Source organism: Myotis yumanensis, unplaced genomic scaffold (assembly GCF_028538775.1).
Source record: "Myotis yumanensis isolate MYYU_CA2020_CCGP unplaced genomic scaffold, mMyoYum1.0.hap1 SCAF_11, whole genome shotgun sequence".
NCBI lineage: Eukaryota > Metazoa > Chordata > Mammalia > Chiroptera > Vespertilionidae > Myotis > Myotis yumanensis.
This window is the reverse complement of record NW_027223762.1, coordinates 64,759,701-64,775,268: the sequence shown is the minus strand read 5'-3', so window position 1 is coordinate 64,775,268 and position 15,568 is coordinate 64,759,701. Positions and strand designations below refer to the sequence as shown.

The 15,568-nt window shown below is 49.5% G+C and overlaps 1 protein-coding gene across 2 annotated transcripts in view; it reads left to right on the top strand.

Moving 5' to 3' along the window:
- Window positions 1-295: 295 nt before the first annotated feature.
- SLC9A4 (solute carrier family 9 member A4) overlaps window positions 296-15,568 on the top strand; it is a 75,052-nt gene continuing 59,779 nt past the window's right edge. Inside the window, exons 1-3 of one of the 2 annotated variants that reach the window (XM_070429774.1) lie at window positions 296-321; window positions 432-991; window positions 5,956-6,419. In XM_070429774.1, the coding sequence (XP_070285875.1) occupies window positions 739-991; window positions 5,956-6,419 (717 nt within the window). In that variant the 5' untranslated portion in view covers window positions 296-321; window positions 432-738. Of the gene's footprint in view, window positions 992-5,955; window positions 6,420-15,568 lie in introns of both variants that reach the window. The other variant, XM_070429773.1, reaches the window with a different exon arrangement.

Genomic DNA, 15,568 nt, shown 5'->3' with positions numbered 1-15,568 from the left:
TCCTCTTTTTCCTCCTCATTATAGAGACCATCTGCCCAGGGTGCCAGGACCTCCTGGTTTATACCGGGTCTGGCATGTATGGGTAGCGTTTCTTACTCTCAGAAGGGCCCTGGTTCAGATGAAAGTCACATGGTTGCCTGAGAAGTTTGTCACTGAAATGCCAAGGGGCCTATGGTGGCTGCCCACTAGGTGTCAGCAGTGTAACCCCCAGCGAGCACTCAGGGAAGTCCAATCAGGGAGAACAATTAGTGGATCCAGAGCTACCTGCAGCTTCGCCACTCAGCACAGCGACAGAGAGAGCCAGAAGGAGAGAAGGGGCAGGTGCGAGGCAGCAGCCCTCGCTGGGAGCGGGGAGAGGAGGACCCCTCCTGGCAGGACTCCAGTGATGTCTGGAAGGAGCCTGAGGCATCCTTGTCAATTTTCATTCACAGGACCAAGCCCGTGTGCCGTGCCACGCAGTGAGAAACAGCTTTGCGCGAAGAGGGATTTTCCCTTCCCAGATGCACTCCTCACCAGCCAGGTAAAGTCAAACAGGTGCTCCCAGGGAACAGAGCTGCTGAACCACTGTGTGCGAGGCAGAAGCGAGCTGCCTGAACAGAATCTCATCGAGGCCATTTGAGAGCATCTGCACTCGGGACTCAAGGCCGTGGACTGTGCTCGTGTCCTGCTGGCCGGCGGACTCCTGTACTCAGGACCCTTGAGGCAGGGCCCAGTGCGAGGGGCGGGAGGAGGCCCAGCATGGGCTTCCAGGCACCGGGGCCGCTTAGTCCTTGGCAGTGGCTGCTGCTGCTAGTGGCCCTCAAGAGTTCCAAAGCAACGTCTGATTTGAACAAACCCACGGGTTCCACGGCCCAGCAGGAGCCTGGGGCTGGGTTTGCTGCTTCGGGCCCGGCTCTGGGTGAGATCACTGTCTTTGCACTGGACTATGACTACGTGCAAGTCCCCTATGAAGTCACCCTCTGGATCCTTCTAGCTTCCCTCGCAAAAATAGGTGAGTCCCCCCACCTGGGCTGTGCACGTCTCCCACATGAGAGGCTGAGTGTGGCCGCGCCTGGGATGGGCGCCCAGTGGGTGTACTGCGGTGCTGTCACGTCAGCTCTGCCCTCGATTCCAGGGGGGCACCAGCTCCGTGCAGCCGTTGGGGCTCAGGCCTGTGTGTTGGCATGTCAAGTGTACCTTTGGTCCTGGGTTGTTTTGATTTCTCCTCATTTCTGTGTGACAACCATGTGACATTAGTTGGTGTGCAGCAACCTCAAGGTTCTGTGCTTTAAAAATCACTGCAGAGTGAGGCACGCAGACCTCAGGACGATGGCCAATGGGAATTCACGAATCACATAAAGATTCTCTGTAAAACATTCTCCTTTCATTCTTGGTCATGTAGCCAGGGGCTTCAACAGCAGCTCCCACTGTTATTTCTGTAAACTGGCAGAGAGCAGCTCTTAGGTGCCTCGGTGACGGGAATAGATCTGTAGGTAGAATATAGATCTACACAGGAGCCTAATGCAGCCAGCAGGGCATCCATGCTTTCCTTTGTGAAATAAAGTGAATTCAAGTTGATGGATTAAATGCTAATCAAGGTTCTTTGTGCCAAACCCAATGTGATGATTTACACTCTGTGACCATTTAATTCCAGATGCCACCCCCTTTCTCCTTCAAACCTGCTACTGAGAGCCAAGGCCAGGTGGCTCAGTTGGTTGAAGCGTCATCCCAGCACCAAAAGGTTGTGGGTTCGATTCTGGTCAGAGCACATACCTAGGCTGAAGGTTCTATCTCCAATCAAGTCGAGTATTGGAGACAACTGATCACTGTTTCTCTGCCACATCTCTCCCTCTCTATCTCTCTCTCTCTCTCTCTCTCTCTTACTTCCTCTCTCTCTCAAATCCTCAGGTGATGACTAAAAAACTTTTTTTAATAAAATCAGCTTATTCAAAAGTGGAAAACTGATACAAGTATTTCAATTACTTTGTATAACATATCCTTTGCCACGGTTATGAAATTTGTCATTTGAATAGATAAATTGCTTTATTAGAAACTATGGTGCCCATTTATATTAACTGCAAGCCTGGGTGGGAAATGGGGTTGAGCCATGAGATCTGCCAGCTAATTCCTTGGCATCAGGACTGTGGGCTCTGTCTCTTCACCTGACCCCCGGGGATGTCAGGGGACAGTGTATTAGTCAGGTGCTCCTTCCTAACTGCCATTTCCTCTGAGCTAGTGAGGCATGGAGACTAAATGGAATTGTTACCCTGAAGAACTCTTGTGTGATTTGTCAAATGGTTACGTTACACAAAGGGTTTCACATAATCTCTAAGAAGTGCTCACATAAGAACCGCTTTCTAAAGGGGTGACGGGCTCAGTGTAGACCTGAGGGCCCAGCACCTCTCAGGCAGCCGCATGGACTGAGAACATTCAGGGTGGTCCTGGTGGGTTTTAAATGCTCCTTTGTACACACGGGAGGGATGCTGAGGCTGTTCTGGGTCAGGAACTAGATCTGCCCGGGACTGGCTAGTAACTGCGTCTCTCTACGTATCAGCTTGTTCGTCTGTGAAACTATTTTTAAAACCTTTTTGGTTCAAATAAGGATTTTATAATATGAAAGAGGCTTATGCTCTATGTCAGTAAACATCGCAATGCAGAAAAGATGTCTTTTATCCAGGTTTGATGTTAGCATAAAGCACAGATTGCTCTTTACAGGTAGCATATGTGCCCAGACTCACTGTCTAGAAGTGTAGAGTGTGTGTTCTTGATTTTCAAAGGGATATAATTCAACATACTTTAGAAAAAGAAAATAGCTTAAGTAGGTTTTCAGGTGGATCGTGCGCATTCAAGTACAATTATATATTTGCTAGTCTTCCAGAATTCAGATTATTTTTACATTGTACATGAAAAGAAGGCATGTTTATTGAATACATACTAGGTGCCAATTACTGGGCTTGTAGATTTCTATATCGTGGTTCATTCACAAGGGGCGGGGGCGGGGGTGGGAGGGAGACATAAAACTTTAAGGCAAGAAACCAATACAGACTGTCGTAGATTCTACATTATGAAATTTGAGTTAAGAGACAATTAGTAATCATTATTATTATTCATTATTTCATTTACCATTCTAGCAGGTCACATTCATTGAGCGCTAGGCAATGTGTGGAAATGACCGTGGTCCCTGGCCTCAGGGACTTCACTTCATGGGGAAGACTGGTGGATCCAGCGCTGCCTGGCAGGCCTCTGACAGGAAACATCACGACTCTCCCCAGTCCTTCTGATTTCATTATTTATTTATTTACTTATTTAAACATGTTTTCATGGATTTTAGAGAAGAGGAAGGGAGAAGGACAGAGAGAAATATCAACGAGAGAGAGAAACATTGATTGGCTGCCTACTGGGGATGGAGACTGCAAATCCAGGCATGTGCCCTGACAGGGAATCGAACTGGCAGCCTCCTGGTGCCCCCCCAGAGGATACCCAACCAACTGGGCCACACTGGCCTGGGCTCCCCAATCCTTTTTAAAACACCAACTATGCAAGTTGCAAAGAATGATACTATAGAACAAAAATAATACAAAGTCACCTCAGACTTGTTGTTTATCTTTTATTTCAGTTCCGCTTCTTGTAAGTTTATAGAAGGATGTCCTGAATCATTGGGCAGAATGGAAAGGGGGACTCTCTTTGACTTGTAGGTAGGACATTGTTATTTAAGTTTCAGTCCCTGAAACTAAAAATCCTCCAGTGACTGACTCTATTGTTGTCATGAAAGGGAGAAAGCTCTGGGGTGATGGGCAGGCAGCACTGCCTTCCGGGGCCCTGTGTGCAGGCGCCTCCCCCGGGGCTGGGCGGGTGCACGCGCTGAGGGTGGGGCACGCTGCACTCAGCACAGGGCGCTGGAGCCCAGAAAGCCGGGCCAAACTGGGGCGGCAGAGGCCTAATAACACTGCATATGGGCTCGTCTGCCTCTTTTACATTCAAAAAGTCCAATGTGGTTGAAGTCAGCACTACAAGAAGAAGGGGAGGAGAAAGGGGAGGAGGAGGGAACTGTAGGAGAAAGTTCTCTTCAGAAACAGAGAGAGCAGGATTTTAGAAGGAGACCTTATGCTGGTGTTAAAGCCAGTGGACTAAGTGTGTGGTCTGGGATAATGTCTCTTGACGTGAATGCGCCATGGTATTAACCAGCCTGCTATAGTGAATGGAGAAGTTCAAAGTTATGGTCAGGGAAACACACATGCTCCCTGGATGGCTGACCCTAAAAAATTCCAAAGGAGACATTCATGGTCTATGGGAGAAAAGCTACACTCCTTAACCTTGAATTCAAGGCCCCCATCATTTGGCTCAAAATCATCAGAGCATCTTTTTCCAATGCTCTTCCCAATTCCCGATTTGCCCCAGCCAGGTGGGTGCCCTCAATGAATCAAGCATATCTGGCTGGGCCATTCCTGTCCCTCTATTTTCTCTTGGCATTCTCCCAGCCTGAAATGTCTTCCATTTCGTCTATGTAAGTGACAAGCATTCTCCAACAGCCTGTTCAGCTTCTACTTACCATGTAACATCTTCTCTCATGAACATGCAGCCTGCTCACCCATTCCCTCACACACGTAATTCTCCCAGCAGGCCGCGGGCCACTGTGCAGAAGACATCTGGGTGGGCGCATTGGCAGGTATAAAGATGTCTACCATTCTGCCTGAGTCTGAGGAGTTCAGAGTTTAGTGGGTGAGGTAAGCATGCACACAGACACAGTAGAAAGGGGTCATTGTTGTCAGACCGGGACATATGACATTTTATAATCATTCGGGGGAAGACATATTATCTCTTTTTGGAAGAGATCAGGAAAAGCTTAACCTCAAAGATTGAGCAGGACCAGAAAAATTTGAATGAAAGACAATCCAGGCAGCAACAACAGGGTAGGAGATGAGAGGGGCCACAGGGTGCAAAGGTGTGTGGCTGGCTGTGGGGCGTTGACTCGGAGAGAGCCCCAGGGTGACGTGCTATGCTCTGGCTGCCCATCCTGTCTGCTGGCACTCAACGTGCATTTAGTTGTATACTTACACATTTTCTTGTTTTTTTCTTCTTATTTGTTAATGTCTTATTTCTAAAATGTTGTCAACAGTTGGAATTGTAGAAAATATGTTTGGTCCTCCACCCCCCAGTACTTCCCCGTGGGTGGTTAGCAGGGATGCTTAACAAAAACCCTCAGTTTTAAATCCATGAGATGTGTGTGTACCTTCACAGTCCCAGGTGGGGAATGGGGCCATCAGATACATGTGGTGTAAGGAAGTCCTCTGGCAGCAGGAGGGGGTGAGCTGGCGGTTTGAGGGTGAGAAAGAAGTTTAGGAGGATAAGGCAGTAATTAGAGAAGAAAAGGGCAGTCCTGAGCAAAGACGGTGGCTGTGGGATTGGAGAGAAGGGGATGGGCTGCAGGGGCAGCTAAAGAGAGACGTTGCTGATGAAATAGGCATCTGATTAAATAAAGGGGAAAAAGTAATGGGGGGGTCGTGAGAATGCGACTTGATTTCCCCTTAAGTGACTGACTGAATGGCAATGTCATGGATTAAATAAGGGGGAAAATAAGGAACTTTTAAGTTTTGTTTCTTTGGTGGAGAGGGAAGTGAGATGAGGTCGGTTTGGAACAAGCTGAGGTTCAGGCGACAGAAAAGACTCTGCATGAGCCTTAACGGCGGTTTTGCGTGAGCACAGACAGGTCCGCCCACTTCTCTCCTCTTCTCTCCAGTGCTCAGGCCTGTAAAATGGGGGAGCAGGAAGGAGGGGGGGGACTGCTGCCTAGAACACTGATTTCGCAGCCCGTGCTGGGCTGGCATGTGAAGCACTTGGTCCTGTGTCAGCCCCACCGCGCCCAGGTCCTGCCGCAGAGAGCGCGGCCAGCTGGCCCCGGAGCCCTCTGCGTGGCTTTAGAGGTCTTGCATGCTTCTCGGTAGCAAACAGCTAACTGTGGCCTCTGCTCTTGCCCAGGCTTCCACCTCCACCACCGGCTGCCAGGCCTCATGCCGGAAAGCTGCCTGCTCATCATTGTGGGGGCCCTGGTGGGGGCCATCATTTTTGGCACCGACCACAAATCGCCTCCGGTCATGGACTCCAACATCTACTTCCTGTACCTCCTCCCTCCCATTGTCCTGGAGAGCGGCTACTTCATGCCCACTCGGCCCTTCTTTGAGAACATTGGCTCCATCCTGTGGTGGGCAGGCCTGGGGGCCCTGGTCAACGCCATGGGCATCGGCCTCTCCCTCTACCTCATCTGCCAGATCAAGGCCTTTGGCCTCAGTGACGTCAACCTGCTTCAGAACCTGCTTTTCGGCAGCCTGATCTCTGCTGTGGACCCGGTGGCCGTGCTGGCTGTGTTCGAGGAGGCGCGTGTGAACGAGCCGCTGTACATGATGATCTTCGGGGAGGCCCTCCTCAATGACGGCATCAGTGTGGTGAGATGGCCGGGCACGTCCCCGGAGCGGGGGCTCTGGTGGGCAGGCGACAGGAGACCGTGTCCAGCGCTAATGGAGAGGGCTGAGCAGGCCTGAGCCAGGGCAGGGCAGAGATGGGCTTTGGTCAATGCAGGTGGCCCAAGTTTAGGTGACATTCCTTAGGATAATTGCTCACTAACACTGGTTGCCATTCAGTTCCCAACTAGCTTCTTTTTTATTTTTTAATATATTTTTATTGATTTCAGAGAAGAAGGAAAAGGGAGAGATAGAAACATCAATGATGAAAGAGAATCATTGATCGGCTGCCTCCTGCATGCCCCCCACTGTGGATCTAGCCTGCAGCCCAGGCATGTGCCCTTGACCAGAAATCAAACCATGACCCCCTGGTTCATACAAGTTGGTCCCAACTAGCTTCTTTAAAAAGCGGAAAAGGAGAGAGAACAAATCATTCTGTAGTTAAACTCAGTGTATCACTTTGCAAACAGAAACTTGCTACAGGCTCTTCTGGGATTGCTCACCACAGGCTCACCACAGGCTCTGTGTGCTGAGTGCCTTGTCACGCTGCATGAGATGTGACGGTGATGACAGAGGTGACAGGGGGCTGTGAATACGTGTTCCTTACGTGTCAGTCTGGACTGCATGACACTTGGAAAATGTGAAAGCTGGGCTTTGCTTAGGAGCCCTTCAAGAGGAGCCGAGAAGGACTGAAGGCTAGCTCATGCATCGAGGCCCAGAGATGGCCGTGGCTGCGGGTGCTAGAATATTCCGGACTAAGCCCTCCCATTGCTCAGTCTCATTACATTGCTGAAAACTTTCACCAGTTGTTAGTCTGAGATGTTGGTGTATACTTTGATACACTTTTCTTATTTTAAAAGTTATAGCACATCACATAAGTAAAACTAGAATCCATTTTCAGTGTGAAAAGTCAAACCATACAAATTATACAGCAAAAGGCACCAAGTCTCCAGTGCCCTCTTCTCGCCCTTGATGAGACAACCCAATACACATGTAAATACATGTTATCTTACATGCATTGGGTAAGATTATGTTGTATTTTTGCTTTCCCAGGTTCTAGGAAGTGACATTTCTGGGTTAAAAAGTAGGTACATTAAAAATTTTAAAAGATGCTGCTGTTTTAATCACCACCTCTTTATCTGATTGATGAGGGAGGGACCCCACTCCTGTCAGGGAGTGGCAGGTAATCCTGGCCAGATGAGCTCAATAAAGCCAGGGAGGAGGGTGTGCACACACGCAGGGCCATGGGCACATGCAGGGCCACGGGCACACATGCATGGTCATAGGCACACATGCATGGTCACAGGCACACACACATGGTCACAGGGCACACATGCATGGTCATAGGCACACATGCAGGGCCACAGGCACACACACATGGTCACAGGCACACATGCATGGTCATAGGCACACATGCATGGTCATAGGCACACATGCAGGGCCACAGGCACACACACGTAGTCACAAGCGCACACACACAGGGCCAAAGGCACACACACATGGTCACAGGCACACATGCATGGTCACAGGCACACATGCATGGTCATAGGCACACACGCAAAGCCACAGGCACACACACATGGTCATAGGCACACATGCATGGTCATAGGCATACACACAGGGCCACAGGCACACACACATGGTCACAGGCACACACACACATGGTCACAGGCACACACGCAGGGCCACAGGGCACACACGCAGGGCTACAGGCACACACACATGGTCACAGGCACACACACACGGTCATAGGCACACACACATGGTCACAGGCACACACGCAGGGCCACAGGGCACACACGCAGGGCCACAGGCACACACACAGGGCCACGGGCACATAGGCAGGGCCACAGTGGGGTGTGAGAGGCAGGCTGAGTAGTGCTGAGAGGAGGGAGCCTCCTGGCTCTCATGGACGATGAGGTTGGTTGGTTGTTTGAAGAAGTCCACCAGCTCGCGGGGGCTGGAACCCACTACTCAGGGAGACACAGGAGCTGTGCCTGGTCCCCTTGATAGGAAGGTTATTGCTGGGGAATCTCATCCACAGGGTCAGAGCAGGGAGGGCCTTGCGGTTACCCACTTGAGGCCCTCCCTGTTTTAGCACCTGTCAAGGCAGAATGCAATATGGGACGTTAATGTTAGCTCTTACCCCATGGCTGCAAATGTTTCTCAGAAAGACTCTGTGGGCTTATATTCCTGCAGACAGTGCTCTGAGCATGTCTCCTGGTGTCGCATCAACAAGGGCATGTTTTCTTCATGCGTGCCAGCCTATGAGCAGAGGTGCCCCTGCCAGCATGCACCTGCGGGGCGTGGCAGCACCTTTCCAGTGGCTGCGGGTCATTAATGTTTCTCATGCTGCAAATTGGAAGCTTTATTCTTTGGGGGTTGCCAGATTTAAAACAATACAGGACACCCAATTAAATTTGAATTTCATAGAAACTGCAGATAATTTTTATAAGTATGTCACAAATATTGAGTGCTGTCAATTTTTCTTGGGGACCGCGTATTGTTTTTATATTTAACTAGAGGCCTGGTACTCGAAATTCATGCATGGGGGGGGGGGGTCCCCTCAGCCCAGCCTACACCCTCTCCAATCCAGGACCCCTCAGGGGATGTCCGACTGCCGGCAGTCGGACATCCCCCTCACAATCCAGGACCACTGGTCCCTCACAATCTAAGACTGCTGGCTTCTAACTGCTCACCTGCCTGCCTGCCTGGTCACCTCCAACTGCCCCCCCTGCCAACCTGGTCACCCCCAAATGCCCCCCACCAGCATGGTTGCCCCTTACTGCGCCCCCTGCAGGCCTGGTCACCCCTCACTGGTCCCCCTGTCAGCCTGGTTGCTGCCAACTGCCCCCCCTGCTGGCCTGGTTGCCCCACGCAGCCTGCTATTCGGTGGTTTGGTCGCCCCTCACTGCCCCAACCCCTCCCGGCTTGGTCACCCCATGCAGCCTTCTGTTCAGTCGTTTGGTCGTCCCTCACTAACCTCCCTGCCGGCCTGGTTGCCCCACTCAGCCTGTTCGGTCATTCGCTTGGTTGTTTCAGATGGGATGGCTCTTGGCTCCTAATATATATAGATTGATTTGTAAGAACTCTTTAAATTATTTACATTTTAAACTCCCCAATATTGCATAAAAATCAAGCATTTTCTCCCATTCTGTTATTTTTTTAAATTATGGTATCTATTATTCTATACAAGGTTTAAATTTTTATAAGGTCAACTCTAACTAAAGCATTCCTTCATTGCCTCGGAGTTCCTACCTTGCTTAGCATTGTGCCTAGCCAAAAGACAGGCAGCCATAATGTTTTCTGTTTTTCCCTTTACACTTACTTATTCACTCATCCATCACCTGGCATTTTATCATGACGACTTGCTTAAAACTACAAAGTGCGGAGGGAACGAAAGCTCTTGAAAAGTAGCCCAAGCTTTGCGGGTGGATTCTGCAAGGAAGGAGGCCCGCCCGTGAAGTGGGAAGAGAACGTATTTATTCATAAGAACAATCTTTAGCCAATGCACAGAGTACCAGAGTCGCCAGCCCTCACCCAATTTCCCGCTGGGCAGGTCCCTGAGAGGCCAGGTGTCAGAAAGTTGCCAGGGAGCCAGGCTCCAGGTGCCCGCAGATGTGCCCTTAGTGAGTGCAGCCCTGGGCCCTGGCAGGACTCCTCGGAGGCCCGCCCACCCGGACGGGGCCCAGACTCTCAGGGAGGGAACTTGGGGTCTGTATGTGCAGCAGGCCCTGAGGTGCTGGCTCACCTGGAGAGGCCTGTGTGGAAGGAGGAGGACCTCCTTGGAGGGCGCTGCTTCTCTGAGCCCCTGTCCCGCGCCTTCTCCCTCAGGCATTTTCATGCTCTCCATCTTGTTACAATGGAGTGAGTGTCCTTCCTGGGACTTTCCTGCAAGGCCGGTGTGTGTATTTCATAGCGAGTCTCCCAGACGTCATCATCTGTCACTAACGTCTAAACTCTTTGGGCGCTTCAGTCACTGGAACCCCCTCCACGGGCAACCCCCCAAGTGACAGCCTCCAGCTGTGCTGGGCCGCCATCGAGTAACTTCTCATCTCAGCCTTCCCTCATAAAGGGGGCTCCTGGGGGCCTGCACGCTGTGTCATCACAGGGGAACCTTTGCCTCCGTGGCCGCTGCACTGGGCACCAGCCTCCCTTGGGATCAACACGGACAGCCAGTCGCAGCTGGGCTTCCGTTGCTTTGTTTTTCTAGCAACATCTGTTTGACTTTCCAAAGTTTAATTGCTTCCACTTGGACATTTTTTAAAATGATAATTTACTAGTAAAGTGCCCATGGCGTCTGCCGAGGGCACTGCCCTGACCTCCAGGGGCCACAGTCCTGGCTCAGGGATTGCCCACACGCCGCTCGGGTCACCCTCGATCGCCCACGGCACAGGAATGTGCAGCGTGTGCTGGGCCCTGCATTCCTGCCGACGAGCAGCCTGGGCAGATGAGAAAGCCGTGTGGACGCAGCCGGTAGTAATGAGGCCCAGCTGCATGGTGAGCGAAGGCCGGCCTCGCCCTTCCACGGGAGGGAACCTTCCGGGGCCACGGTCAAAGCATGCCCTTTCCGCAGTGGATCACCCAGGGGTGGCATGGATGGTGGGTGACAGGCGGCACTCTTAGATGTGTGCGCACTAAGAGCTGCTTTCTCACCACCAGAAGGAGCTCCTGCAGAACTGCCCTCATCCTAACAAATCGGGCCTCGAGGCCTCTTGTCTTGCTTAGTGTTTTGTTACTCTTATCACCAGAACTTACTCTTAATGGTGGGCACAGGGAGCAGAGACAAGCCGATTGCTCACTAACAGCCAGTGTCTCCAGTTGAACCTCATGGCCAGGAGCACAGCGGAAGGAAGGTGCCCGTTAGCTCCTGGCCTAGCGGGTCGCCTCTGCATGGGTCATTTTATTGAATCTTTACATGTTACTCTGAGGAATGAATCATACCCACACCTCACAGATGGAGACAATACAGCTTTAGGGAATCATCAAAATGAGAACAAAGCATGTGGAAGCTGCTCCGTGCTCGCGGGCCATGAGCATGTCCCGCCTTTGAGGAGCCACACCTCAGAACGTCTTACTTTTCTCTTTTCATCTGTAAATTCTTCCTCCCTTATAATCACCCCAGGACCTGTTCTTCTGTGTTTTCTTATAGTCCTTTCAAGCCGTGGAGAGATCCTGGGAGATTACGTAATCCATTAATAGAAATCATTGCCATGCAGGAAAGCCCATAAACGTAGGCAAGTGCTTCTGCTTTCAGTGGTTGTCAGCAGCTCGCCCTACCCACAGCACGTGTGCACCTTCTCAGAGTGTGGTGGGCCCTGCTATGGAAAAAATACGCTCAGGATTATGTGAAAAGCCCCATAATCTGGCTGTTTGGGGAGAGCTACTTAACAGATAGCTTTTCTGTAGCTTCCTGTGAGGACGTAATGAACAATACCCAGCAGAACCTGCTACCCCGCCCGCTCTGTACCATCACGGCCAGGTCATGGGTCAGAGTCAGATCCATCATTCTGGCCTGGGCTGTGGTTGTCTCTGTCACTCCTGACCATCCAGGACCAGCAAGAGGTCATCAGTGAGTTTTAAACTAACAGCATGGGAGGAAACAGAGATCATGAAATCCAACTCCTTCAGATTGGAAATAAAGTTCAGTCCAGCTTGATTGAGCCTGAGCCCAAAGTTTTTATTTATTCACTAGAGGCCCGGTGCACAAAATTTGAGCACAGGTAGGGTCCCTAGGCCTGGCTGGCGATCAGGGCCTTCCGGCTGCCAGCCAGGGCCTTCCTTTGTTCTGCACCGCCCCCTGGTGGTCAGCGCACATCATAGTGAGCAGTTGAACTCCTGGTCAGTCAAATTCCCAAGGGGACAATTTGCATATTAGCCTTTTATTATATAAGACTAGTGGCCCGGTGCATGAAATTTGTGCACGGGGGAGGGTGTGTTCTTCAGCCTGGCCTGCACCCTCTCCAATTTGGGACCCCTAGAAGGATGTCCTACTGTCAGTTTACAGGGATCAGGCCTAAACCAGCAGTCAGACATCCCTCTCACAATCCGGGACTGCTGGCTCCTAACCGCTCACCTGCCTGCCTGATTGCCTCTAACCACTCTGCCTGCCAGCCTGCTCACCCCCAACTGCCCTCCCCCCTCTCCCCCCGCTGCCGGCCTGCTTGCCCCCAAATGCCCCTGATCACCCAAACTGCCCCCCTGCTGGCCTGCTTGCCCCTACTTTCCCTCCCCACTGGCCTGCTCATTCCCAACTGGCCCCCCTGCTGGCCTGCTCACTCCAAACTGCCCCCCCCCCACTGTCCTGATCACCTCCAACTGACCCCCACTGATGGCCTGCTTGCCCCCAACTGGCCCCCCTGCTGGTCTGCTTACCCCCAACGGCCCCGCCCCCACCAGCCTTATCACCCACAACTGTCCTCCCCTCTTGCCCTCTAACCGCCTCTACCTTGGCCCCGCCACCATGGCTTTGTCCAGAAGAACATCTGGAAGGTCTCCTGGAAGGTCTCCCAGTCTAATTAGCATATTACTCTTTTATTAGTATAGATATATTTGTCTGTAAATATGATTATGATTGCAGATATGAGTAGGACCAGGTAAAATTTTATAGAATGGGCCTTTTATTACAGGTTTGCCATGTATGCATTTTTTCTAAAGAAGTAAAAATTACTTTAAAAAATGTTTCAGGAAGACTTTGAGAAATTGACAGTATCTGCATTTCTTCCAAGAAAGTTGTCACTTTTATGCCAGAGTGAGAATTATTTGTATGCTTTGTATGTCAGCATTGGGCCAATGTGACTGGGGGGCACTTAGCTTGACTTGAGAATAATTATCTTGCTCACTGGCTGGGAGGGAGGGTGTGTGGCAGAAGAGATAAATACTCGGTTCTGGATTATTCATAGATTGCTGACTTTCTGGATTGATTGTGCAAGCCCCTCCTTTTATTGATGTCCACCTTCTGTTGACAGACATCTACCCTGGGAGAGAAATGAGATGAAACTCTCTTTCTTTTCATTGTAAAAAGCATTTGAACTCCTAAGGTGTGATAAGGCCACCCAGCCATCCACAGTCAAGGTACATATTTTCCTGGAGGATGTTCCCACTCTTGAATAAATTAAAACAATTTTTTTCTTTTAATTTAAACTTTCTTTTATAACTGTTTTCTTGTTACTTAAAAGCTAGTTTTTTTTTTAAACTGCTTCCAAAGCTTTTCAAGCTGTATATGTCCTTGGAATGAATTTATAAATAAGAATTGAGCCCGGCCGGTGTGACTCAGTGGTTTAGCATTGACCTATGAACCAGGAAGTCACAGTTTGATTCCAGGTCAGGCCACATGCCCGGGTTGTGGGCTTGATCCCCAGTACGGGGTGTGTAGGAGGCAGCCGATCAATGATTCTCTCTCATCATTGATGTTTCTATCTCTCTCCCTCTCCCTTCCTCTCTGAAACAGTAAGAATATATTTTAAAGAGAGAGAGAGAGACAGAGAGAGAGACAGAAAGAGAGAGAGAAAGAAGAGTATATATGTTTGTAAATAAGAAAACATGTATTTGATGCTCTTGGAAAGTTTTATTTTCTTTCATTAAAACTTGTGCAGTATAGGGAACTCCATAGATTCTCTTAATTTGAAGAAAGCTAGAGGGAAAGGTACTAATTCAGAGTTCCTTGGGAAAATGTGTAACTTATATATTTTTTATGTTTATTTTTTTAATCAAAAACTGAAATATTTTCTATTCAGAAAATATATTTGGATCTAAATATCTTCTATAATTTTAACCCTAAAATATCAATTTAAATATTTTAAAAATGGTTGGGATGTTTGTTTTTTTAAATAAGTTCTACATGTTACTGGATCACCAGGAGTAATTTTCTGATTGGAAAATTAAGAATTATAGTCAGAGGGGAGGGCATGAGAATTTTTAAAGAACATATTCAATTTACTTTAGAAGCCGAACCTCTCTTATCATGTGACTTGTTTTGTATGTTTGTTAAACTATATTATCACATAAGCATTGCTGCTATTGGGACAAACAGTGACAGTTGATTCGGGTCATTTGAATGTCCACTGTCTGTTTTAATTTGTATGGTCATTTTGACTCTGTCATATGCTCAAACTTCAGTGGAAGTCCTGAGAACCTATTATTTTTGCCTGCTCCCTCCTTTACGTTGGAAATTGTTTTCGTTGCCAACTGTTTTCTTCCTTGCCAAGTAAGAGAGTTGTTGTGAACTCTTCAGTGATGCCTTCCCCAGGATATTTGCAGATGTGGTTGGGAAAAGTCATTTCATCCCCGACCTTTGCATGTCAGGTGCTGGGGTGCCCGGGTGCCGCCTGCTCCCCGGCTCTCCAATCCTGATGCAGCTTGCTCTCCCTCTGATCGCCATGGCGACCACCGGGCCGCAGGCTGGGTGGCACCCCCATGGCTCTTGCCTACTGCCTGGGTTTCCACTCACTGTTCTTCCGTCCCTCCCCTTTCACCTCCCATCACTGTGCCTACATATGCAAATTAACGGCCATCTTTGTTGGCGGTTAATTTGCATATCACCCTAATTAACCAATGGGAAGCGTAGCGGAGGTACGGTTAATTACCCTTTTGTCTTTTATAAGATAGGATTCTTCATTTATTCATTCACAAAAAAATATTACTGAGTGACTACTTTCTATTAGAAAGTGCTCTTTCCACAGTGCCAGAGTAACTATCTCAGAGTAGCAAGTCACCAAGCTGGTCTTCAGTGAATGAGTCCACTGGTCACACTGATCTATGCTTTCATAGTGAAAAAAGTGTTTATGTTAAATATCCTCCACTGTTCACAGCTGTCCTGACACCAATGGCAAAGCTAGTCCTATGGGCACTGCTCCAGGTTGGTGTGGGAGGTACGGGAGGGGAAAGACTCCAGGTGCAAGGCAAGGGCAGTCCCTTGGGGACATCATGGATGAGGAACAGGTGTTGGTGGTGGGTAGGCAGTTATTTTTAGGTTAGTTTTGAGCTGCTAATTTGAGACCTGCAGGCCATTGAAAATAATTTTCAGTAGTTTTAGGAGGCTAGAGCCTGGGGAAAGATAGAATGGAGGTGCTTATTTGGTGGGCATTGACAAGTAGGTGGTAATTACAGCTGTGAAGTAGGCAGTCCTCCAGCAG